We start from the raw sequence: 26,334 nt of genomic DNA on the forward strand, positions 1-26,334 counted from the left end.
TGGTGCGGCATTTATGCCCCATTTTTCTGCTCTATAAGCGTTTGCTCGTCCCCTGCAGTCGTTGTTAACTCGTCTTTTTGTCAGTCCGTTGTGCTCAGTCTATTCCGATCCACCCGGGGCGACATTCACACCTTCTGTGGGATCGGCGGTGGGCTGAAATAAGAGTTTTAATGGGAAATTGTTAATTGCCTAGGATGGTGAAAGCACGCACCCGGCCGGCGTCCACGGAACGCGTGCACCCACCAGGATATCGTAAACAAAATGCTGTGCGCCGCTGCTAAGCTCTTGCTAACGCGTTCCATGAGATTTCGCACATTTAATAACGTCCGTACATCCGAGAGAAGGAAACAAAAATACTCAGCCCGTTTCGTCCTACAGCATGGAACAGAAAAACTGAACTCCATTGGAACGTGCATCAAAAGAAAAAGGAGAAGAGGAAAGGAAAAGAAAAGAAAAAGGAAAGGAAAGAAAAAGAAAAGGAAAAGAAAAAAGGCTCATGACGCATAGCACGAGTAGAACAAAAAAAAAGGAAAAGGTAGCGTGCATCAGAAATTTCCCGGGAAGTCTTGGTTGGCCTTCCGATTCTTTGGAGGCAGTGTAGAAGCAGCAGCCATAGTTATTTTAGGAAAAGTAGTTGCAGAGACTCTGATTGCAAGGTTGTAGGTTGTAGTCGGTCTAGTCAACAGGCTCGGTGGTAAAGCTAGCCCAAAGAAACGCGTTCGCGAAAGAATATGCTCATAGGTACTGCAATATTTATGCATCGTACTTTCAGTGAACATTTCCTACGCCATAGTATTTGTTGCATACAGCTGTGCAAGACCAGCAGGCATACGTTACAGGAAAGTTGTTTTTACCAGGTTTTGCTCTCTTCTGTACGGGGGTAGTGCCTCAAAAAAATATCCCGAAGATTATATGCGGTTCTCACCACAACAATTCACCTGGGACGGCTGCCATACCCAACTTTATTATTTGTATGGGTTGTAACCCATTCCGACGGAGCTCCTACAAACGTGTGGCTGCAGTTATGGTGAAAACACCGCTGCTATTGAAAAGGTGGCCGTCGACAGTGCTCCCTTCGCAGAAAAAATATTTTCCCGCAAGAATGGCGGCGCTTTTTAAGCACAGAATGACCTTGTTGGGGTGTTTGTACAACTTCGAGCCGACCCGCCGCGGTGGCTCAGTGGCTAAGCTGTTGTGCTGCTGAGCACGAGGTCGCGGGTTCGATTGCCGGCCGCGGCGGCCGCTTTTCTGATGGAGACGAAAAGCAAAAACGCCTGTGTGTACGAGATGTCAGCGCACGCTAAAGATCCCCAGGTGGTCAAAATGAATCCGGAGCCCTCCACTACGGCGCGCCTCATGCGTTGCGTCGGCGCATGAAACCCTGCAATCAATCAATCAATCAATCAATCAATCAATCAATCAATCAATCAATCAATCAATCAATCAATCAATCAATCAATCAATCAATCAATCAATCAATCAATCAACAAATTCGAGCCTCCCTGTAAACCTTTGCACGTGCATAGACGAGCTTCACGCCAATAGAAAGCACGTGGACGTAAAGCGAAAGTCGACAAAGGTTCCTCGTGTTTAAATGACCTAAAATGCTCTAAAATAAATAATTTTAGTAGGGAAGGCGCATATGGTAGCAGTGTGGTTTACTTGTGAACGTTAACGTTTGCATAGCTAAAAAATGGTTCTAGATTTTACCGTGAATTATCTTTGCTGGCCAGTTTTATAGGTAGTGATCAGTACAGCTGGCATTGATTGGTACGACCGCTACATTTCACGCGAGCATTTATAGGCCCCACTGCGAGCGAACCGAAGCTGGCGACTTTGGGGATTAAACTTAGCACCACCTTACGGAACGCGCCTTCCCTCCACGGCAATTGTTTGGCTAACTGGCTGCCATTTTCACAGGCTGCGATGGGCACGTCCCTATCTATAAAGCCGGTCGTGACTTCATCCCTTCATCGTCTTATTGCCCTTCCCCTTCTTCTAGACCGATCTCCTGGTGCTCACTGTGGTACCATAATTGTCCACCGGTCGTAGGTTCGTCTCACTGCATATAGCCAAAGCCCATTTCTTTTTCTTTATTTGGACTACGATATCGTCAACTCTAGTTTGTTCTCTGATCCAAATATCTTGTTTCCTGCCCCTGAGTGTTACTCCAAACATTACTCGTTCCATGGCCTGTTGAGCCGACCTAAGTTTGCTTTCTAGTTGTTTAGTAAGGGGCCAAGTTTCAGCTCGGTATGTCATCCCCGGCACTATGCACTTGCATATATTTCGTTTGAGTGACAGAGGTAGCTTAGTTTTCATTATTTTGGAGCGCTTGCCGAGGGTCCCACAGATCATACGTTTTCTGCGCCGGATATCTCTCTCGTGGCTGGAGTCACAGCTACGATCTGTTCGAGGTAGTTATGTTATTTTGCTTCTGGCGTTTCGTTTCCTAAGCTGAAGAAGGTGCTTTCGGCATGCTCATTCCTGATCACGTTAGATTTATTCATATCTATTTTAGTCCCACGGCTCTGATTGTAGTTCCCCAAGCATTTTTTCCCCAGATGTTCTGCACTGTCACTCAGCAAAACCATGTTGTCTGCAAAACCTCAAATGACTCAAGTATTCTCTGTATGTCCTTAATCCTGTGTTCTCCCAGACAAGCCTTCTGAATACCCTCTCCATAATGCTGTCAACAGTTTTGGCGAGATGGTATATCCCTGTCTTACTCCCTTTCGGATCGGAAATTTAATGGTTTCCTTGTGAAGGGTTATGCTGCCCGTACATCCCTTATATAGCTTGTTGTGAAGTCTTATGTAGTTCTCTTCTATACCCTGGTATTTTAATTCTAGGACGGCTACATTCTTTAGTGGTTGTATTGGTATGGCCGCAACAGAAATTTTATCAACAAGTCCAAGACAACTTTCATGTTTTTTACAGTCCTCACAAAACAATTCAGGCATCACATCCTGTTTACTTACACAATAGCAAATGCAAACCCTGCTCCTGACCTCTTCTTAAACTCGCAAGCACCACAAAATACCTTGGTTTTGAACGCTGATGATACCTTATCTTAGTGTTCCCGAACCGAATTTGTTGCAAAACTATTAAGGCTGGTTTGAGTTACCTGTATACCTTGAGGTCACTAACACATCTGTTAGAACAATGGTTTGGAAACGTTTAGCTGAATCTATAATAAAGTACGGAATAGCTACTTATTGTCAAGCGAATACGTAACAGACCCATTTCAGTATCAGCGAAGCATTGATACCGAAAGTAATCTAACGAGGAGGCCGCAGCCCCAAAAATGGCGTGTAAGGAGATACTGGATTAAGTGTCCCCTAATTTGCGTAACTAATGCAGTATTCATGATTTTTATTCTGTATTATTGTGCACTTACTTGCGACCTAGCAACAGCAGCCTCCAGGGCAACAGCGCAGCGGAAAGATCACCCTCAACACTTTGTATATGAGTATCGTGTACGTTCTTGGCGCAATGAGATTGACATCGGCTTCGTAACGCGAGAGACCCCGGTTCGATCCCTGACAGGGGAAGTGGTGAACCTTTCGAAGTCTCTGTTTGGGTACCTGACGCCACGTTACTGTAACGGGGCAAGATTCCGTGACGCCAGAAAAGCTAAGACGACAGGCCGGGCCCCTAATCTGAAGTCGGTCTGACCCTAATAATCCTAGCACAGCAGACGACCCGTCCCTGCAACGAATTTGTGGGCGGCGTCACATATATCGCCATGGCAGTGGCCCAGCTCCTATGTGCCCCCGAAAGACAAATGTACTGGAGAGACAACGGCAGTTCTAGGCGTCGCAGGCGAGACTTTGGCAACCTTCTCTGATGACTGTTGTTGTTCCACGCTTGGCGGAGGATACCCATGTTGAATACTGGCGAGAAATTAAGCAGTTAAGTGAGTGCTTCAGACCCTTTGCAAGATGGCCCGCACTCTAGCGGGGGCGCAGTAGGCCATTCCTGCAACTCTGTGCTGCGCCATCATGAAGGAAGCGAAAACAGCGAAAAGGCTGCAAACGCAGAGCAACTAACGTCCGCCGCGTCGTAATAATACAATGCGCTTCTCGTAATGTTTTTTTTTCCCAGAACAGGGTGGGAAAACAACCTTGCTGCTCTTCGTTTGTTTGAAGAATAGCATATTCTGGAATTTCATTCGAGAAGCTCGTCGACTGACTGACCCTACGAGATCCGACAATTTGAGCGTGGAATACCGTCTTCTGGGATGAGGAACAGCAGCAAACGATTACAGTATTTGTTGCTAACAACGAATAGCATTACTGCTGCCTGCTTGCATAGTCGTCCAGTTTAAATTGTGTTTATTCGATGCGTCCTTGCCCGGTCGTAGTGGCGGTTGGCAGCTATGAACGGACTGTGAGAGGTTCGTTTTTTGCTGAACGCTCACTTTGCGACTATTCAAGCTTTCTAAACCATTCACGGAACGTACGCAAGCATACATAAAGGCACTGCTCTTGCCTCCATGAAATATTCCGAACGAACTTTCGTTGCATCGCAAAGAGTAAAATATTGTCTCTCACATCTCTTGATTGCTGCGATGTCTTTTTTTCATTGTCTGTCAGTTGAGAACTAGGGATAGGGCACATGCAAATAAGTTATACGAGTTGTAAACACTTGATGTATCTTCCACCTGTAGCACAGTACAACTCGTGCATTGCGTCAGGGGGTTTGTACTTACTAAGATTCATAGAAAAGAAGGATTTTAATTGAGTTCGAGTACGGCGTGGTCATTGCACGGTATGCGCCGTTAACACCACGAGGGAACGGAATTCTCATAATGTAAAGAGAAGAAATAAAGCCGTAGACCGCATTCCCGATCTACTGCCGTTGAAATTTCAAAATCCGCAGACAGAAACATGCCTGCACGCTCCAATTTTTGGCTGCACCGACTCTCCTGCCTGAATGTTCGCGTTAAAACTTCGGCCGTCATGATTCGCTCGTGAAACTGCACCACAAAACATCCCTCAAAAAAAAGGAAGACGAGCGTGTTTTCGGGTCACAGATGTTGAAACACCGATCAGCGCGGGCTGATCAAAGTGCGAATGCAGGCTCGAATTCACCTGCACTGAAACAACTCTGCTGTCTAAATGTTCGGCGCTAAAACGGCGGAAGTTGTGGCTGGCACGTGTAACGCAGCTCTCAACACAGTGTATAAAAAAGACGCCTGGCCATGGAGATTGCCAAATTTAAACGGTAGACGCTAAAGGTGCGCGTCGTACCTACGTTCGCCTAGCATCACTGCGCGTGAACATACTGCTTGCAAAGAGGTACGCCGCAGTGCGTGGACATCGCCCTCATAATGCTACAAGAGCACTAGTAGCGCACAAAAAATAACCATAAAAATAGCATTATGAGGCTGGAGAATGGTGAAGGGATGGGCCAAAACGCGTAACCGCAACGGCGTTTCTGCGCGACGCTTCCTTTATCATGGCGCCGTCGCGTTAACCACCAGTGTTGGCACCGCTGAATGTACAGTGTTGCCCGCCTTTTTGCAGCGGGTCTATTGCACCCGAGTTGATCAAAAGAAATGAAAGCAAAACACAGAAAAATAAAACCGAAACAGAGAAAAAGAAAAGCAACCCAGGCTTAAAGAAAAGGAAAACACCGAAAAGGAGAGAAACCCACAAAAAACAAAAGCAAGGTACACACTACAATAACACAAGGGAAAACCTGGCGAATTCGTCCTGCGAACTTTCCACAGCCGGTGCACACGTGTAACAGCTCTGGTCTGCATTCGTTAGAACGCATAACTGCGTCTTTATTTCCGGTTATATTTGCCGAGTTTATGACGTTTCCGTATGGTTCTGCCAAAACATCGCCGTTTGAACCCACGCCACCAAAGCCTGCCCATATCACAAGGACCACACATTACGAGGCCTTACTGGGAACAACAAGACAGCCTACACCTTTGCTTTACTCGGAATATCGGGTTGCTCATACTTCACCACATTTCGGTTCGACGAGAAACATTTCTGCCATGGCGGAACAATGCTGGGTGTAGATTGGCGGACCTCAAATTTCCTGTTTCTGCCATTCCAGAAGTGCCTATTAAAGAAACTGTGACGTACTGGTGAGCTACGGAAAGCAATAGTGAGTACGTCGAGTCTGCACCTACAGCAAGGCCCAGACCTGCCGAAAGTGGAAATAGGTGCTGCAGATGAAACTTGTAGAGTGAAAGGCGGCATGAGGAATAACCGTGTAGTAGAACTGCCCTAAATTCCACACTTGCATCCAACGATGCAGTTGCTGAAATGAATAACTTGAGCTCACCCAACCCTCCCCTCTCCTCTAAGAAAACAGTAGCCATGATTCGGCGATATTTCTTTGTAGGAAATCTGGTTGCACAGTTTCAGGGCTTACTTAGAAATGGGACTGGGTCGTGGGTGCAGCCTCGTTTCATTAGGGAGCCATGAATACTTTCGGCTAGGAAACGGCTAGGACAGCGCAGAGCCATGTGAAGGAGGCGACCAGCGAAACTCGCCTGTTGAGCGAAAGTATACTGAAATTAAAAGCAGGTGGGCCTCGAAAAATGAGGCACAGAGAACTAAACTAGAGCAACGCAGATAATCTCTTCACTCCCGGGTGAAGAGCACGTGGCAGGGTGCGAGGGAGTGCCAGATGTCGTGTAAGAGGGAGAGGCATTGGACGCGTGCGGGAGGAGGCTGGGTGCACGCGGACATGTGATGCACTCGCTCCGGCATATGCATCCCAATCACTTGCGATACGCTCTGGATTTCTAACACGTAAGCAGTATTCAGTATCTCGGCCGAGTTTCATCATTGCCTGATTGTGCATTCCAGCCGCACTGAACTGTACTGCATGCCACAATTCTGCTTTAATTTGTGGGTTCCTTCGTAGGCCTCAAACAATTTGGTCAAATTTCACCTCGCGGCATAACAGATGAAGTGCAAGAATTAAGTTGGTGAGTTGCCGTGAATTCTTTTTTTTTTTGTTTTTTTTTTTATCGAGTTCAATGAACTGCAAGTTGGGACGGAAACGATATGATTGTTTTGTCGGTGTGGCAGTCTCTCGAGTTATTCAAAGTTATATGTCGTTCGCGCGGTTCTCTTGAGCCTGTCACAGCTCATCAGAGCACGCGGACTCAGATAAACAGAAAAAAAAACGACACAAAAAATTCAAGCCTTTCAAGCTGAAGAAAACAGCGGCCTCATGCCGGCGTTCCAACCGGCCAAGTTGCTCCTCGACCGGGCGGGATTTGAGCTACTCGGCGATGTGGAATTTGAGACGACAACGGCGGCGGCTGCATGCTCGGCAGCGGCGGCGTTCGATCCTTTATAAGCCCATGCGTGCTTCTGTTGACGCTCCACAATCTCCTGATAAGGGCGCTATCGCCATTGTCAGCTGATTGAGCAACTTGTGAAAGAGACATCGGTGGTAGCGAGGACACTACAAGTTGTGAAAGAGGGATCGGCGGCGGCGAGAAGGAGCCCCGGAGCGGCGCACAGTAAAACGGCTTCACCGGAATGAAAACTGGGGGGAGGGGAGGGGGAGGGGAGGTTAGACACTGCTCCACAGTAAAAAGGATCGGTGGTTGTAAAAGTTGTAAAAGGGGGCTCGACTGTGGCCAGGAGTAGACCAGGAGTGGAGCTGAGTAAATCGGCCTCACCGGAACGAAAACTGGGGGTGTTAGACATATACTGTTTCGCAGTAAGAAGCTTAGCAAAAATACATGGTGTCCATGAACCATGTGCACAAATACGAATCATATATGAGCAAGAAAACATTAGCGTGTGCGCATGTCGAAGTTTCCTTAAAGGAGCCATGAAGAGAAAATACAACTTCGTTTAATTTGAAAGAAATATGATTCAGTATCTCACTCCGCTCCATTACAGCCACAAAAGATGTTTTTTAACGAAAAAGAAGCAATAATAATTTAAAAACTTTCAAATTTTGCGCCACAGTGACGTGTATGAGCAAGAATGACGTCATACGGGCCAACAATAAAACATAATTTTCAGTGCGTTAACTGCACGTTAGCATTCAAGTGATGCGGTCAAATGGAACCAGAGGCCCCATTACAGACGCCCAGTGATGTGTCGTCGCGACAGGTGAGTTAGGCGGGCGCCAATAGCACAAGGTTCCGTGACGTCATGAAAAGTGGCGGGAAATTGGCTAGGGGGTCGCGACTGCTTCACACGTTTTCTTTAATATCTCCGTTATTTGTTCGAAGATTGCGATGATATTGGTATCATTGTTATCGGGACTACGCAGTCTTTCTAATAAATATCAGTTTTATTTTGTCTTCATGGCTCCTTTACGCATGCGCATAAAGTACGCAGTGGTAAGGCAGTCTATCACGCTGGCTAGTAATCGGTTCCATTCGCTTATAGTCCGCGTAAAGAATGAATTTTAAAAGACGTTAGTTCAACAATAAATATCGGGTGGTTTTTAGTGTGGAAGGCTCGCGTCGAGCACTTTTTAACTCGGGTTAAGTATTCGTTGCTAGCAAGACACAGGTTTTTATAGTAAAGTAGATATAAGGGTTTCATGCGATCACGGTAACGTCTTATTTGCAACGTTTTAAGCTCGGATAGATTTTAAAGCGCTGTAAAGGAAGATTGCCTACTGTAAGCATTGTAGACACATCTGATTAATTTTCTTTGGACGCCTTCGAACTTGTGAGTATATGAGTCCCACACGATAGAAGCGTATTCTAAAAGGGGTCTAATGAAAGGTCTATATGCCAGGAGTTTAATATCTGGGAGACAACTTCGAAGTGATCATCGAAGTTAAGCAAGCTTGAGAAAGGTTTATAGTTATGTACAAAACCGGTGCATTCCCCCTGAGATCTGCTGAAGTTGTGACCCCTAAATATTTCGTAGTATTAACACTAAATGCATTGGCATTTGATAAAATGCAAGGATTGCAAAGGGTTACGTTTTCTTGTTAGCGAAATAGATACAGCTTTTTTAATAATTATAGTCATCTGCCACGTGGAGCACCATTCGTCCATTTTTGTGAGAACTTCCTTTAAGACCATTTGGTCTGCATTATTGCGCATTTCGCGATAAAGGATGCAATCATCGGTGAACATTTTAGTTTGACAGGTGCCTTGGAGAAGCCATCCTTAACGAAGATCAGAAAAGGCAACCGTCCAAGAACCCGGCCTTACGGAATTCCAGAATGAACTAGTGAAGGTGTCGAAGACGTGTTACCTATACTTACACACTGGTACCGAACGTTAAGGTAATATTTAATCCAGGCCATGAGAATATCGTTTTTAAGGATGGGTTTGAGTTTTAATAAGAGTTTGCGGTGGTATTTTAATGCATTGAGCGTCACAAGCATGGAAATAGCCGACAGACTCTTTCCAATCGACAGGTTGTTCCTAAGCCCGTGCGATATTGTTGTCCTTGTTAGCCTGTGCCACATAAAATGCAGCGCGGCTGAACAGATGCCTGTACTACTGCACCTGTTCATTTTTTTTTAATGCTATAAAAAATATCCGCCATGACAGGTGCTAATCCCACGAGGCAAACAACCATCACCCACCTTCCCGTCGTATAGCAGGAAGTGTGATGTTGCGCTGAGCCCCAGGACTCAGGTTTCATCCCGACCGCGGTTGCCGCTGTTAAAATGGCGGCAAAAAGCAAACTTCCGTATGTCAACAATTCTCCGGTGGTTAGAGATCCCCCCTGGTGGTCCAAACTAATCCGGCGTCCTCAAATACTGCGCGTCTCGTATATCAGGTGTAACTTCCGCGGAATAAACGTAAAAGAATCTATAGCTTTCTTTTGTTTTCTGTCTGTGCCAGACAATATATTGTAGCGTTCCACGCTTTTCAGTTGTTCACCATCGAAGACTCAGCTGTGAGATCAAACCACAAGTTTCGAGCAGGAGAGAGAAATTGGGGAGGAGAAAAACAGTAATGATAACAAAACTAGACACGTTTATTGGAAGCTGGTATAACCCCTGACTGGGGTGTCGGTTCCTGCGTTTTCATACAAGCCTACTTCCGTTATCTGGCCCCTCAGATGTGGCTTCTGTTCAAGATAGTGTGTGGTTGCAGTCTGTAAACGTACATTACACGGACGCTGAAGTAATTTGTAAACATTGCGGGATTACTAGCGCAAATTGTAGTCCGGAGTCCAACCACTCTGAGCGCGTTTATGCGAATTTATTTAGTAAATTCGAAAATGCTGCCCTCCTTTCTGCACCCTCGCCTATTTTCTGTGGCGTTTTCGTGTGACGTCAGGAGGAGATGACTTGGCAATTGGCTGCGCTACTGCACGGCTCGCCGACCTTCCGAAAGAGTCAGTCGGCCCAGCGTTTAGTCCGCCGGCCACCGACGGGTCGCCTCAATTCACTTGCTCAGTTGAAACTAAGCCACAACACGTTTTTGAATGGAAGAATGTGCCTTTCTTTACTTTGTTAGTTTGCACACTGTATCAAGCTCCGTGTCCGGGTCGCTCCACACAAGCGCTGCACAAGTGCACATGCGACGCTTCGCTGACTTGTACGCTCTACAGCAGAAAAATTTAAGGCCACTTGAAGGCGGGAAAAAAGTCATCGAAGTCAATATAGGTACTAAGGGAATAAAATCAACAGAAACTTTTACCGTACAGCGCAAAACTAGAGAGCAGGAAGCACTTTTTTGTGCTGGGTGAGCAAGCACAGCGGTCAGCAGCACGACCACACATTTGCGTACGCTTTTCCGTCTAAGAAATGCAATTGCTAGACGTGAGATATTGTGAATGTTTGGGGGACACTTACTGCACGAGCGCTATACAAATAGTCACGTAAGATACCTCAAATGCTAAAACTAAATAAAAATGTAAACTGATTGTACATTATATATCTTATATATCCAACCTCGGCAGCGCTGGCTCGCGGCGGAGTGGTCTGAAGCGCTAGGATTATTGTATTGCAACTCGCAAGTTCGAATCCCCGAGGGTACATGCTTTTTTTGTACGTTGGTTTTTTTCGTTTGCGGCCAATGTTTTCTCAACTGAGTTCACCATTTTTGGGCCGTAACGTTCACTGCTCCACGAGTGCGTTCGCAGAAGGCGAGCAGACTGACACTGACGCGCTAGCGAGTTCTCGTTGGCGCGCTGTTGCCACAAGCACCGACTACACTCTAAAAAAAAGAGAGTCCAAAGAGAGTCGCTGCTGCCACGACTCTCTTTGAAGCCTCCATGACCCTCTTTGATGCTTTATGACTCTCTTTGAAATAAAAAGCGGGTCACACAATAGAATCAACGCACAGTGTGGTTCGGTCCAGTCTGTACGTCTCCTCAATGGGGGTGATGTGTCTGCGGCATCTTGCACGTATTTCCCTTCGACTTCATTTTCCATGCCATGCAACGGCTAATAATTTGTGAATATGTTGTTTCACAAAATTGCCAGGAGCATGTGCATGCCAGACTGATACAGGCATAACATTGTATTACAGCGACGCTGTATATGGCTAAAATCCAATAGATTACCTCTGGAGGCGGAGCATGTAGACCAACAATCTTGAATGCAGAGAAAAAGACTATTAAAAAATAAAACAGGTCATATACCCTGCATTTTTTATGACACAGCCGATATTGCCCCTGGAAGGATGTACTCCGCACAATGCACACGTGTTTCGAGATGAAGCGACCTAACTAGGATCCATGCTGGTTGGGTCTGTGTAGGCTGGCTTTCACACAATGTGTGTTGCACAGTGAAGCATGACCACCCATCTACAGAGACAGTATGGTTTCAGCCCCTATCATGCTTTCCACCACTGCCGCCTCTTCCCCCTCACCACGAGACACGACGCACAAGTGGTGTCTCTCTCTCTCTCTACCCCACCCCTACAAGGCGAAATGCCGCGCGCCCATTGGTAGCCACCTGGGCAGCGCACTAGTCTGCCCCAGTGCAGACTCTAGTACGCTGCACCGATCACATGATTGGCGTAGCCGCACTATAATAAAACGTAATCGTCTGTGCCCACCAGTCACGTGTCCTTAGCCTGTGATGTAGAGATTGTGCCGCTGTTCAACTTAGCAAATCCCAAAAATTGACAAATCTCGACATAACAAATTACACTAGAGTGCCTGCTTCACTGAACTTCTCTCTTTTTTATTCCTAAAATCGTCCATAAAACAAAGTACACAATGGAAATATTAGGTGAACAGAAATACTAAGACTAGTGCATAAAAACACTAGTATACCATGGCACAGAAACACCACGTAACAATAAAGACCTTGAGATAGCGGATTATTATATGCAGATAAGAATGGCAAGCACTTGAGGTCAAAGAAGAAGATTTAAAATTCTTACTAAAATCAAAATGCTTGTCCATCAAGTGCTTGTATGCATGACATTGCATCCAAATGGTAATTAAATATATTGCCCGTTCGTATATTAGGAAAATCACACTAGGAGTTACCTGTACAAGCAAGCTCATGCACGAAATAAGGGCATGAGTAAGAAAGACGTGTAGGCACAAACGTGCGCTCCTTGTGTCACACAACTATACATATGGTACTGGTTCTTAAACATAAATGTATCGCACACTCCTCATGGGCTTCTGATGAGCCCCACAGCAACCGAGAGAAAAGATATTAATGCATCATGTTCTCATAACAATTTGCATTTGAACAAAAATTATTCATCCGTTACTCCTGCTTTATGCACATTGTCTGTGTTGCTTACTTTTTTGCAAAGCTTTGTTGTTGTGCAACAGAGCCAACTTAACAAGCTACATATTACAGAATACCAAGACATGCCTGTCTCACTGGTAACAAAGTAAACCTGTTCCACAAAAACCAACGTTACACAGAAAAGAAAAAAGGGGTTTTACATGACAAATTTGTGCACATCTAATTATTAGTGCAGAATTCATGCAGAAATTGACATGTTCATTGATAAAGATTAGTTCCTCTTGGATCATACAGCTAAGTGCAGAGAGAGAGAGAGAGAGACAACCTTTAATAGAAAAGGATGACCACTGGTCACGATGGGGAAAGGAATGCGGAGGGAGGGTAAGAGAAAATAAACAAATTAATGCTGGTCGTTCTCAGTAGTCAATAACTGGGCCAGTTCTTGGAACCTGCAATTCATGGGCCAGTTCATGGTGATCGCAATAAGGTGAGCCTTACGTGCTTTTGCAGCAAAGTAAATATGCCTGTCTCGGGGAGGGAAGCAGTTAGTGATGTTCATTTGCTTGGGCAAGTAGAAACTATGTGTCCAGTGTCGATGTCATCTGAAGTCAGAGAATACGCAATGTTTACGCCAGTGAGAACGACGGTCTTGGTGTAATTTTTGCCTTTTTGTGATGAGCATGTTCCAAACTTAATGTTATTCAAGCATGAATACTGCTCTAGATGCGCGAAACAAGCTGAAACCCAGTTATTGGATACCGGCAGATGTTTATTTCACACAAAAAGTTTGCTTCCTTTCTTGCATGATCCTGAGTGTTCAAGAAATTTGTCGATTCATTTCTAGGTGATTCACTGGGCTCTTTCAGCATCAGTGCAATCCGTGCAGTATTCAAACGTCCAGTAAGCTCTTAGAAGATTTTTTCTTCCCTAATGATTTGATACTCTCAAACTCACTAAAAAGGGTTGCGATGGTATGGGTAATGATGGACTGAGCAATCCAACAGCTGTACAACCAAATGAAAAACCCTGAAGTGGGGGCGATACCTGAACAGGGGAAAATTCTTGATTAGAGCATTGAGGGGTGAGCCGGTGTTGGATCCCTTCTCAGTCAGTGAAGGCTGTCGAGGCATGATGGTAGGTCTGAAGTCCGGCCGGCGACTCAAGAGTTGCCGTGTGTCCTAGGAAGGAAGGTCACGGCTTGGGAAATGAGCTGCGCGGCGCACCAGGCAATTTAGCGACGAGCCACAGCCGAATCAGGGGACCCTTAGCCTGGCGCGAACACGCTTTTTACGATACAGGCATGAGCGAGGCAAGCTCCGAATATGCGGGAAAAGTGCATGGCATTTGAGCGTCTGCGGTGACGCAGAGGGCAATTCATCCACTGCATCGGCCTCGGCTAGTCGTTGCTACGATTCCAAGCCGTCCTGGGAGACTTATCTTGACGTTTTACAGCCGACAACATGGCAGAAGCGCGGTATGGCGATTATTGAGATATCGAGAATGCCCACCCAACGATAACGTCGGATGTCAAGCACGTTGTTTTACAGAACCGAAACCGAAACTTGTTTGAATGCTTGTCTTCGACATCGTCCAATCACGGTGCATCTCTTCCTGACGTCACAGCCTTTAGTTGGCGCAGCCGCCGCACGCCGCGCATGGTAGTTTTTCTTCTTTCGGGCTTTATAAAATAATAACTGACTTATCAGCCGGATAAACGATGAAAACCGCGTCAATTTGGGACAGTCTGCGCAGTGCAAGCAAAAACGGGAGCTTTACAAATTCACTTCAGTATCCCTTTAAGATCATCTGCGCAAATGCAACGTGAGAAACCACGCCGGAAAGATTTTCTTGTAATCATAGTGCGTACACTAAACAAACCTCATTCATATTTCCCAGTATACCCAGCGGTCCGTTCCGACGTAGCCATACATTTCAGAAAATAATTGCATAGCAAGATGAAAACAATTATTTTAAGAACGGGAACTCGCGAATACTCAACCGGGAAATAGGACGCCTCCTGGAAACATGATTAATACCCCCAAACCCATGCATTAATCCGTGAATGAAGGTTCAGATGCTTGTTTTAGTCCTCCAATATTTTCAAACGTATACCCTCGTTGCCGACATTTAGGATATTTTCATAGACAGGAAGAAATATTTTATTGCTCTTTTAGTACAATTGAACTGCATTTAATATCTGTTAGCCGGCAGCTCTTAAAGCAGGAATGCAAATTTTAAGAAATATACTTAATAAGACACTGTTTTAGTATTTTGATTGATTACACACTTTTGTTGACCAGATTCAACCCTTAACGAGAAAAATGGGAATTCTCCATATAGAAAATATTATGGCGAGACACGGCCAGAAGCTGCAATGAAGTGATGCGCATTAGCTGTACTGCAACTATTAGCAACAGAGACAATAACTGTCGCGCGTAAATCCTGCTTTGTCGCGCGATTATGTCGCACGTAAATCCTGGTTTGTACCCCGAAATAGCAGCGATGCTAATAGCGATGAGCATGCCGTATTTGTAGCTTTTACGCGCTGAAGCAACGTCTGGGCTATTATGATGCCAGTTTCGGCGCACGTTAAAGATTCCCAGGTGGTCAAAATTATTCCGGAGGCCTCCACTATGGCGCGCGTTATCGCGTTAGTAGCGTCGGTTCGTTAAAGGTCGTAATCAATCAATCAATCATTATTATGCCCGCGATATTTCAGGGCTCTGAAAGTAAACGCTCTGAAAAATCATAAGCTGCCGTGGTAGGGGGGTAGTCGTTGCATAAGAAAAGCTATAGGGAAATAAGACGAGCATTCGAAAAACTTTGCACCTTTGTTCTCCATGGCTTGTTCAGATGATTTGCAATAATATCGTTACGTAACATAATTTCGGGCAGGACGAACTCAAAAATTATGCATTTTTCTGGACGAAGAGGGCAGAGCAAGTTTCGATGAGTGCCCCAAGCAACCGTGTTTTTTCATACTTGTTGTTGTTTAAATTTTTAGTGTTTACAGACGATTTGACTGCGCCCGACACGGAATGTCGTCGAAAAGCAACAAACGCTCGTGCTTATAAAGCCTTTTCCGATACCTCAAAACATTCACTTGCTACTGTGTTCGGGTATAACACGTCATTAGTTTTCCCAGTTCCATAAATGATTTAGATTACGAAAACTTGTTTTTCGTCGTCGACACTCTTAATGCTTCACTCAAAGCAAATGTTATGATTCATCTACTGCTTAGTGCACGCTACAAGATACATTCCTGCTTATAAAGCGTTGCTCAATGCAACCCTACGGATGTGTCTCAATCTGTGGACATGTGTCACCTTGCTAAAACAACAACATCAACGTGAGACCTCGAAGCGTGGCGTTAGACCCAACGTCAGGCTGCAGCTTAACCCCGTCGCTCCCTTCCTGTGCTGAAGTTCAACCTCTGCACAAGCGAGTTAAAAAGAGGAAAATACGGGAAGCTTCACCGATTTCCGCTGGTACTGGCATAGAAAGACAAATAGTGCTTGCGCAGTAAAATCGCCCCCCCCCCCCTATCCTACGGCGCTTCTGTGAGATATCGTTAGTGAATGCGCGCAAGCTCAAAATATTAACGAACAGGGCGAGGGTTAATATGTGTACATGCCATGAATATGATCTCATAGAAACCATAGAGAACAACGCAAATTCAAACGACGATCGCGGTTATACCGCAGAACAAGCAAAATCAAGTGTACACAGAAGGCTCATTTCACACATTGGACTTAGAAGCGAGCGAATGTATTTATACTTGATTGCGCACTGAGGAGTTCGGTACTTGCCTCAAGTACAAAACGTTTCTGCCTTACTTCGCACCATAACGTTAAGAAATCCATGTGGTAAGGAAACCATTGGAATACTCTGGAAGGGCTTAAAAAAATTGTTATTCATATCGCTGCCTCTTTCGCAGCGCGTACAAGCGAGGGGAAAGGTGCCATCATGGTGGAGCTGATGCTGCAACCGAGCTTGGTGCTTCTGTGCTGCGTGTGCGCGGCACGCGCAGCGACACCTCCATGCCGCTCGGCGTGGGCGTCCGTGAAAGCTGGATCCCAAGAGATAGTCATCACTGAGGGCGAACCACCTGATTCGACGACTCGTGCTCAGCCAGAAATAGAAGCTGCCGCCGCCTGGGGTCGTTTCGAAGACGCCATTACCGAAACCGGGTCAGTGGTCAATTGACGCTGCTATCTTCAGGAACCATTTTATTTCTTTCGCAGCCACTGCATTTTGCTGCGTTGTGAACAACGTGAATGTGTGGCTGTGTCGATACTGCATTTCTGATAACAGCCCAAAAGAGACGCGGACACCTGAAAGGTGTACGTGCACGGCGTAGACTCCCTTCTCCACCCCTGGTCTCTCTTCACGTTGGCAAGTTGTTCCGCCAGCGGTGTTCCGCCAGCGATATAACTTGATTCATAACCTCCGGGTCCTTACTGAAACGCCCTGAGAAAGATGTCCCGGTAAAGAATCAATTCATTGGCGCTTCTCCCTGTCTTAAGGGGGCTGCAGATGCTTGTTGCTGGAACTTGTCGCCGGGTGCGCAGCCACGCTTTGTCTCAGCCGACATAGCGCTGTCGCATCCAGGCGACTCGCTGAAAAGAAAAAAAGGGGGGGGGGGGAGGGGGAGGGGGTGCCGAGGAAGTAACAGAACATAATGCTGGACTCCCCATGGTGCGCTCGAAGGGCCGGTTGACGTAGCAACTGGGGGAGCAGCCACCAGGTAAGAAAGCTACGTGGATAAGGGAGAGTTCCGCTCGTTAAAACGGTTTGATTTCCGCATGTGGCGTGCCGAGCTCCACACGCCGACCTCTTTTGCTCCTCTCGCGCAGGGGTGCTGCAGTCAACACTGGTCCTGGAAACCCCACGTCGTTCAACTTGACATTCAGTAACATTCGAATGAAGAAAATTCCTCTGGTCACTCAAGTCTCCTTACGTGCTTTGAGGGTGAATGCGTGGCGATACTTATTAACAACTTTCTTGCGGTGACGTCGTGTTTGCGTCTCCCTCCTCTCTTTTGTTTCTTCGTCCTCTGGAGGCAATTTCTTGGGCGCCTCTTTTTAGCATACAGCTTGTTTGGGTTTCTTTTTGCTCCTTCGTTTCTTTGCCATTTGGCACGAACTACTTTAACGTGCAGACTTGGTACGTACCACCGCGCATATTTCGCAGAATTGGAGCTATTGGAGCTCTGCATGGCTGAGGGGTACCTTCAATTCTAGTCACGTCCCGTCACGTTCATTTTTTATGTGACACGCACTTGCTTAACTTTTGTTCCAGCGCTGGGAATGTGTGAAGATAGGGCAGTGTTTTTTTAACGTGTAGGGATCCTACCTTGGTACCCAGGATCAAATCCTATGCGAACCCTCATATGTTCATTATTTACTCTTTTCCGCAGCGCGAAGTTTCAGTGGCGGACCCAAATGTTCTTACCCGCTTTGAAGGCGACCGCATGGCGATACTTATTAACAACTTCCTTGCGGCAACCTCTCATTTGCGTCTCCTTCGTCGCTTTAGTTTCTTCGCCCTCTGGCGGAAATTTTTCGGGCACCCCTTCTTTGCTTACGCCTTGTTGGAATTTCTTTCTTCTCTTTCGCTCCTTTGTCTTTTGGCATGAACTATTTTAACGCGCGGATAGAGTACACACCGCACATCTTCCACAGTATTGGAGTTAAGCGCTTCAATCCTTGTCACTGGCCGTCACGTTCACATTTTACGTGACACGCACTTGCTTAACATTTGTTCAAGCGTGGGCAAGATGTGGAGATAGGGCAGTGTTTTTTTAACGTGCACGGCTCCTACGGTGCTACCCGGGTTCAATTCCTGTGCGAACCCTGATATGTTCGTTACTTACTCTCTTCAGCAGCGGGAATTTTTTTTTGTAGCGGATGAAAACTGCACCAGGAAAGGCTGTTTTTATCACATCTCGCACTTAATTATGCTTCCGCATTGGCAACTTATAAGGAGGGCTTAAGTGAATTCGGAGTTCTTCCTTTTTTTCCTTCGGGGCGCACTTATTTTCGAAGGGACTCCCGCAGATTTAAGTAACTTTCCGCAAAGCTCTTAGCGCAACCTACTGTTGCAGAAATCAGTACGAGTGTCCCTTTATTTTCGCTTTTCTGCGGTGCGCTACCGAATATCAACTCCCGGCGCTCAAGTATACAGCCTAAGTAGGTGCCCTTAACCGGAGGGCTTCGCAAAGGTGTAAATCAGACCATATATGAGAAGGAGTGTTGCAATTGTGAAACAGGTGGTGCTCGGCTTGGAAATCACTTCTACGCAGCGTAGTGCTAGGATGGGGTGATAAACGAATACCTGCGCAGCTTGCATTATGGACAGGATCTCGGAAGGGCGTTTTTTGGAAGGCGAGAGTAGGCACCAACCACAGAATAGAGAACGGCAAAAAAACTCAGCAAGGAATCCTTGTGCACAACCGTCAGCGTATACGTAATCAAGAGACACAAGCTTCAGATTTTAGACATGTGTATGTGCTTCTGATCTCACCCCTCCTGCTCCCAATTTCTCTGATCTCAATGAAGATCATCCACACGGTCTCTTCCAATGTACTGTCGCATTGGAAACCAGTGTTTATCTCCCCCCCCCCCCCTTATTCCTAGTGTTCTGGGATACCTGGCTCAGTCCTGGTAAAGGACAGCTCGGACCAGTTTAGTAGGCGGTGCCCATATTAAGTACTTCGTTGTTATCTGTAACAAAGTGTATCTACTACTAATATACCCAGAGCATAACTTGGCCTTAAATCGTTCAGATAGCATGGAAAGACCCAGTAGTACCAACGGCTTGTCAAAATTTTATTAAGACCGTCCCCAGGACCGTTAAAATACTATCGCACTCCAAAGCTTCGGTAGCAGACAAGCGCTGTGACTTTTAGCGGGTTCGTTGATATACCTTTGCACATGTCTGATTAACATTACAAGTGCTCACTGACAAAACTAATATTAAGACAAATTTGCAGAGTTTTGTGAAAGTGGTTTCTTTTTTGGCCGCCGCAGTTTGTAAATGGTAGGCGGTAGAATGCCGGTGGTGCGCAAACCAGACCTGTATTCTTTAAGTATACTCACTTTTTAAGCTGAACTTTGTCCTGTAAAATGTGCTATAACTATATTTGTTTTCCTCGCGACAAACGTCTACTATGCTACTGTATGCCGCTCTTTCTCTTTTTCTTAGCTGTCAAAAGTTTGGTTTGCTGCAGCAGCAGGAAAATTGGGATTAAAGTTAAGGGGAACAAGTGCAATTCCCACAACTACTGTGTAACTGCAGGAGGTTCTGGATAAAGCTTCCCATGATGCATCGCAATATTTATTCCCAGCTTATCGCATTTCCACCTCTGGTCCAGACTGGATGTCCCATCATGCAAAGCTGGTTCGGGTGTCTCACGATTGAGCCGCCACTAATGCTGCTTGCGAAGATGTCGATCTAACCAGAGTCCAATTTGAGCCTGCTGTTTTCCCCTTTTTTCCCAGATGGGCATTCCTCCAAGTCGGGTCGAATTCGCAAATACCGGACGAGATACAAGCTTATGCTGCTGGTGCCATCGAAGCCTACCTGAGCCGGGACCTCATGACGTATCACTGGCAAAACATGTTTGCCCGCTACTGCGACAACAATACGAAATATTGCGCTAGAGTTGAGACGTTTATACGAAAGAACCTTGAATATTCCCTCAGGCAGGAGGAAAAGTTTGGCAGCACCGACACTTTCTGGAACATGGTAAGCCTTCCCCTCATAGGTGGCATTGTAAATAGTGGTAGTTAAACGTTTATTGAATATAAAAAAGGGGAAAAAAGAAAAACAGAAACAGTAGTCAGGTTGGGGCTTCAGTCTAGGGCTCCATAGGCAACAGCCGCCGCTGTATGCGTGATCGATCAGTCGTAGCAAATCAGAGGCCGATGTGCACGTGGGCTACTCAGCTCAGGTTTGGTATGTTGGGACGGCGAGGAGGAGGGAGGAAAGGGTTATGTAGTCTGCGTGGGTTATGCGTGGTCTGCAGAAAAGGAACAGAAACTATGAGGCACATAGTGTTAGAATGTGAGGGTATCCATCCAAATCTACATGAAGGGAATATTGGGCTTCCAGAAGCCCAAGGATTTAAGGGTATCACAGGGGAAGTTAACTTCAAGGCTGTCGAGGGGACGAAAAGAAGATTAGAATGCTGGTGGACGAAAAGCAGACAGGGGAATATTGCCTAGGACAGTTACCACCTGTAACAGGGGAAAAAAGTATTTCATGCCTAATAAGCTTTAGTGCCTGCCCTAAGCAGCGCTAGTATTAAACCAAGAGTGTAAAACATGGTTACATTAGTCCTTTTTGGTAAGATGACATGTCATCACCCCGCTTCAAAGGGGAAACCAATAGCAATCATCATCAATCATCATCGGCAACGCCATACACAGTGCAGAAGGCTTGGAGTGTCTCCGTAAAAGCGGGTCTGGGGGTGGCTGAGACTATAAAATCAATAAAGCAACGCCAATTCTGACTCTTCAGTATTTTATCGTAAAGCTTTCTTTGCGAATTCGCCGTGTTTCGGGGGTGTTTGAACCATTTTTGCGATTATCTAAGAAAGGAGCACCGAGGTTCCCTCTACCAGTGGGACTACAGGAGCGACTGCATTCCCCTCTTTTTTGTTCTGTACATATGCGCATCTAAGCATTTCCTGCGTTCAGGATCGGTAGCAGAGCCCCTCTGACGGTTTAGGTGGGAAGTTAAGAATAAAATAGAAGTAAATTCACTCGCTCCTGCAGCAGCATCGGACGCTTTATCCAAATGTTGCTTGTCGGATCCCTCATTGTGTGGAATTCTTTTTTTATTCATTCTATCCCTTTAGTGGAAATCCTGAGTTAGAATTTTTCACGCGCAAAGTACTTCCCCTATGTCCTCACCGGCGTTCTTGACTGGTGACACAAGGAGGGAGGAGCTCATTGCAGCAATATAAAAAGTAAAGCCAGAAGTCTATTCCGGTATGGAAAGCATAGAATAAACTTGGTTTTACAGTTTTTTGTATGAAGATAAGCCTTTTTGAAGGTTAGAAACTGAACAAAAACACGAACCCGGAAGAGCTGCGAAACCCCCCAGTTCAGTTCCGAACCTGTGATACAAGAGATGCAGACGGGAAATAAACATGATGCAAACAAGAAATAAAGAACGGTTTAACATTTCCCCCGCACACCTCCATCTTGATTTCTGCCGTGTATAGTTGCAAAATTTATCCTCTACTTTCTTACAGGTTAAGCTTCAAATGCGGCAGCTAGCTGGCTTAAGCGACGTTTTCGACGGGAAAGAGCTGAATTACACAAGGCGGGTGAAGACGCTCACGAAGGCACTGTAAGCCTCTCAAACATTTTTTTTTTTTTCGGCTGGTAACAAACTCTTCAATATGTGCGACGTATTGGATCAGCCTTGATTTTATTACTTCAAAAAGTTTATAAGAGAGTTGCAAAAATGTTCCCTGTACAAATAGGAACAAGTGGAGAGAACAGATTAAAATCTCAACTTCAATGCCCACTCGAGAAAATTATCTGTTGTGATATATGATAACTATAGCCTCCTACACATACTTGGAGGATGGGCAGCGGCAGAGTCTCATTGTTGCAAAGTAACTACGCTGTTATCGTCTTGTAGATGAAAGCCTTGAATGCAGTAAGCTTATCATTCAGTAAGCCTCGCGTGGGGCTTGATTCACGCTGGGTATAGGGGTCCTGTTCTAGACATTACATCGGTCGGCATCCTCTAAAAACCCTGGTCTTGCAACCCGAAGACTGAAAACCAATAAAACGAGTATTTTTATCGCCAGCTTAGTGGTATATAACTCAACTAGTTCGGGGCGCTATGTACCATGTTTTGTGACGTCCTGAATACACGGAAGGGAAATAGAAATCTGAAATGCCAGCTTAATTAATTTATAAGAAAACAGTGAAAATGTGGCCGCCTAGCGAGTGCTGAGAGAGCTACGAAAGATACAGTCTTTCAGTTAAATCACCATATCATTTAGCCTTTAGTGCCCCTGTAACATCCTATGGAAGCTTTTCGTTCGGGAGTATAAACTTTAAAGCCAAGTGTAACCAAATGTTGACCACATCGAATTATTTTCTCGACTGATAGCTCAAAGCTAACTGGGAATTTCGCGAAGTGTTTTCGCAAACTTAGTAGCAAAAGTACAAGTTTCAAGTTTTTATGGGGGAAATATCAGATCCTGTACATGTTTCCCCCATATTTTAAGTGATGAAAGCCATCAGATGTAACCTTATGGGCAATATGTGTTGAGAAAGAATAACTAAAAAAAAGCGCCGTTATGTGTCCTCTCTTCTCTCATCCCCGTCTTCAAGCGCTGTTTAAGATTTTATTTCAAAGACCTAATGGGCTTTGAGGCGTTTTCGAGCGGTGATACAATTCACCATATACAGTGAAACCCGATTGTAACGAACCCGGATAGAGCGAATTACGCTATATATCAAACAAAAGTAAATCTGTTACGAAAATGCATGCGAAGCATATTCCTTACAACGAAGTTCACATCGGATGTATCGAAGTCGGCGTGCCTACAGTTGCCACCGAAATGCGAGTCGTTCTCGGAGCGGCGATTGAGATGCTGATTGGCCACGATTGCGATGTTGAGCCTCGCATGTACCGACGTGACGCCCGACACCTCCCGTACTGTTTGCGACGCACGGGATTCACGACGGAGCCCATCCAGCCAGCGAGTGCGGACCAAGACGGCATCATCGGCGGACTGCGCGAAGAGCTCGCCAACGTTCCAGATGCTGTGCCTAAAGGAGCATCATCAGAGAATTTTCTGAGTGCTGACGACGATGTTGCCGTCACTTTGAGCGCCTGAAGCGCACACCCCGCCGCCGATGCCATGGCAGCTGATGCTGCTGCATGCACTGAAGAGACTGAGGATGTCACAACGTAAAGCCATCCGACGTTTTATGAAGCGCTTTTGCCACTCGATGTTCTCCGCCAATATTGCTTCGATATTGCAGGACACGGACTTGAACTGGTGCAAACGATGTCCCGTGTAGAGAATGCGATGCTAGTCGGTGCCGCCAAAATGTAAGGGAACACAAAAATCACCCCTTTCTTGCGAAGCACGCAGTTAACGCGGAAAGTCTTGAATGCAAGAAATGGATTGTTTTATGTAAGGTAATAACATACTTTATGTGTTCGTTTCGTTATGTGGGAATGACAGGTAGGGGGGGGGTCCCGTGTATTGCGAACTCGTAACAAAAAAATTCGTTATAGACGGGTTCGGCTATATCGAATTATTGGATATATCGAACTAATCGCGGCGCATATTGCAGTTCGCTATAACCGGGTTTGACTGTAAGCTTCCCGCATACGAAGTATGACGTTTGGTAAATATTTCTTCTACATGCGTATAAAGGGATATCCATTTGTGCCAAATTTTGGGGTATGAGACTGTCTAACCTCCCGGACACTGGGACAAAAGTGTTTTGTTGAGAAGGTGCGTACGTACGTTCTGGGAGAAATCGAGTCAATGTGTGAGAAAATGTTATATAGCTGCACTGACCCTAGTTGGCCGGCCCTCGTCATTGGGAATCAGCTACTCAAGCAGGAAAGTCTGATCACATAAAGCAGAAAGTGCATTACCCTTTATTTCTGGAACATTTTCTGCGCCTTGATGTTTCATCGAGGCTATATGTGTCCACCTAAGACATTGTCCACCCTAGTAACATAATATGGTTTGTAACCCAAAAAAAGGAATTTCTATTTATTGATGCTTTTGTTGTATATTCTGCAAAATCAAACGCTAAGCCTCAATGACATTGTGTTTCAAGGTATTTCAGCGTCCTGGGAGATTTGATGGATTTGGAAGACGTTTTCAATCGAGCATCTGACCAAAATTCACTGAATCTAGTACCGCCCTGCTCTGCCATTGTCAAAGTCATCGGGAAATCGAAGGACATTTATATCAGTCACACTGCGTGGTCTTTGTACCGGTCAATGCTCCGAATTAAGAAGAAGTACTCCCTTCCGTGGCACTACAAGCCGTCAGGGACTGGACAGCGTAAGTTTTTTTCATTCCACTAAAATGAGCATGGTCAATCGCCTTGAACTAAGGCTTGTACTCATGTTGATTTTAAACCTATGCTTAAAAACACCCAAAAAAAGTGAAGATACATGCAGGACGGTGTATCGATCCTTTCGTCTGTCTTTTTCTACGCTGAGTTGAGATTCGAACCAGAACCAACTCCCCCAACTGGCCTTAATTTTATTCTTCTTGCCGATTTTTAAACAATGAAAGAATCATTATTGCTTCGCCCCTTGCTCATAGTGTTCTGGGCTGAGATACTCTTTTTTGTTTATTCCAGGAACGGTCATCCCTGGACACACTATAACCATGTCCTCTTATCCAGGAAACTTGGACTCGTGGGATCACTTCGTGCTCACTTCGGCCGGCTTGGTTAGAAAAAGTTAACAAGGCAGTGAATGGCGCCTGGAATTCAATATCGCCAATAGCGATCTTTTAATTTCACGGGGTTTTTACTGCCTCTAAGTGGGAACCGGACCGGGCTGCTCTCAAAACTAGGTGTGGTGTCAGTTTTATGTTGCAGAACAGCTCCTGACACCAACGCCCTTCTCTTATATCTGGGCGTGGGACTAGAAAGGGATGTTGGGCAGGTAGAGTAATCCCTGAATGTAATTAGCTGGAGAGTTAAAGTAATTTTATCTGAGGTAATTAGCGCACAATATCCGCGTGAAGGAACGGTCGGTTTCACTAGAAGAATAAAAGCATATATTTGATAGTGTGACGTCACATTATATACAACCGTTGAGCTACCAGTATGCGTAATGGATGCTACCTTACCATCCCATTCGCCGCAACAGTGAGTCAAAAGGGCGCAATTTTGTTTCTCCAGCGCTAGTAAATAAATTCGATTAGTTTGGTAATATCTGATTTATTCCACATTTCGGTAAAAAAATCATTATTTGTTTTGTACTTGTTCTGCATGAAAAGCTTGATACGAAGTACTAATTCGCTTGTTCTCTAATATGTCCAGGTTATCATGGATACATTGATTCCTAACCACAACAGAGCCCTATGGTCGAAAGTGCGCCCTGACAACGCACCGCTCACTTGGGTGCGATCAAATGTCGCAAATCGCCTCGCTACAACTGCTTCTGAATGGACGAATGTTTTTTCCACACTTAACAGTGGCACGTGAGTTCAGAATTCGGATCGGCGTGTTGCTTGCGCAGATCTTTCGCATTTGTTAAGATGGCGATCTTCGTTACTTTAAATAGGTTATGAAACTGCGTCATCAGTCTACTATGTGCCTGCGATAAATATTTCAACGGTTGTTTTAGGGTGAAAGCCTGAAGTGTCCCATTCTGCGAAAAGCACTGTTGTTGTTGTTGTCGTCGTTGTTGTTGTTGTTGTTGTTGTTGTTCGTGGTGGTGGTGGTGATGGTGTTTTTGTTTTTGTTGTCGTCCGGTCAACAAAATGGCCACCGCAGTAAAAGTAAATAAATAAATAATCCATGCGGGATTCCGTGGATGGGTTTGCACTGTCACAGCTTGCTGCTGTACCAGCTGTGCTACGTCCGCTCGTCTGCAGCGTAGCACAAAAGTTGTCGTTGTTGCTGTTCCTTTCTTTGTGCCACATACGAATTTGGCGTACTGGCCGCTAATCTGTTGCTTTGA

The 26,334-nt window shown here is 45.5% G+C and overlaps 1 protein-coding gene across 2 annotated transcripts in view; it reads left to right on the forward strand.

Moving 5' to 3' along the window:
• Positions 1-6,673: 6,673 nt before the first annotated feature.
• Positions 6,674-26,334, forward strand: part of LOC144145401 (putative phospholipase B-like 2) — a 30,953-nt gene continuing 11,292 nt past the window's right edge. Inside the window, exons 1-7 of one of the 2 annotated variants that reach the window (XM_077676995.1) lie at positions 6,674-6,779; positions 16,571-16,823; positions 20,136-20,382; positions 21,896-21,993; positions 24,468-24,697; positions 25,002-25,093; positions 25,692-25,852. In XM_077676995.1, the coding sequence (XP_077533121.1) occupies positions 16,600-16,823; positions 20,136-20,382; positions 21,896-21,993; positions 24,468-24,697; positions 25,002-25,093; positions 25,692-25,852 (1,052 nt within the window). In that variant the 5' untranslated portion in view covers positions 6,674-6,779; positions 16,571-16,599. Of the gene's footprint in view, positions 6,959-16,570; positions 16,824-20,135; positions 20,383-21,895; positions 21,994-24,467; positions 24,698-25,001; positions 25,094-25,691; positions 25,853-26,334 lie in introns of both variants that reach the window. The other variant, XM_077676994.1, reaches the window with a different exon arrangement.

Source organism: Haemaphysalis longicornis, unplaced genomic scaffold (assembly GCF_048455015.1).
Source record: "Haemaphysalis longicornis isolate Haplotype H1 unplaced genomic scaffold, Haemaphysalis longicornis Haplotype H1 scaffold_7, whole genome shotgun sequence".
Lineage (NCBI taxonomy): Eukaryota > Metazoa > Arthropoda > Arachnida > Ixodida > Ixodidae > Haemaphysalis > Haemaphysalis longicornis.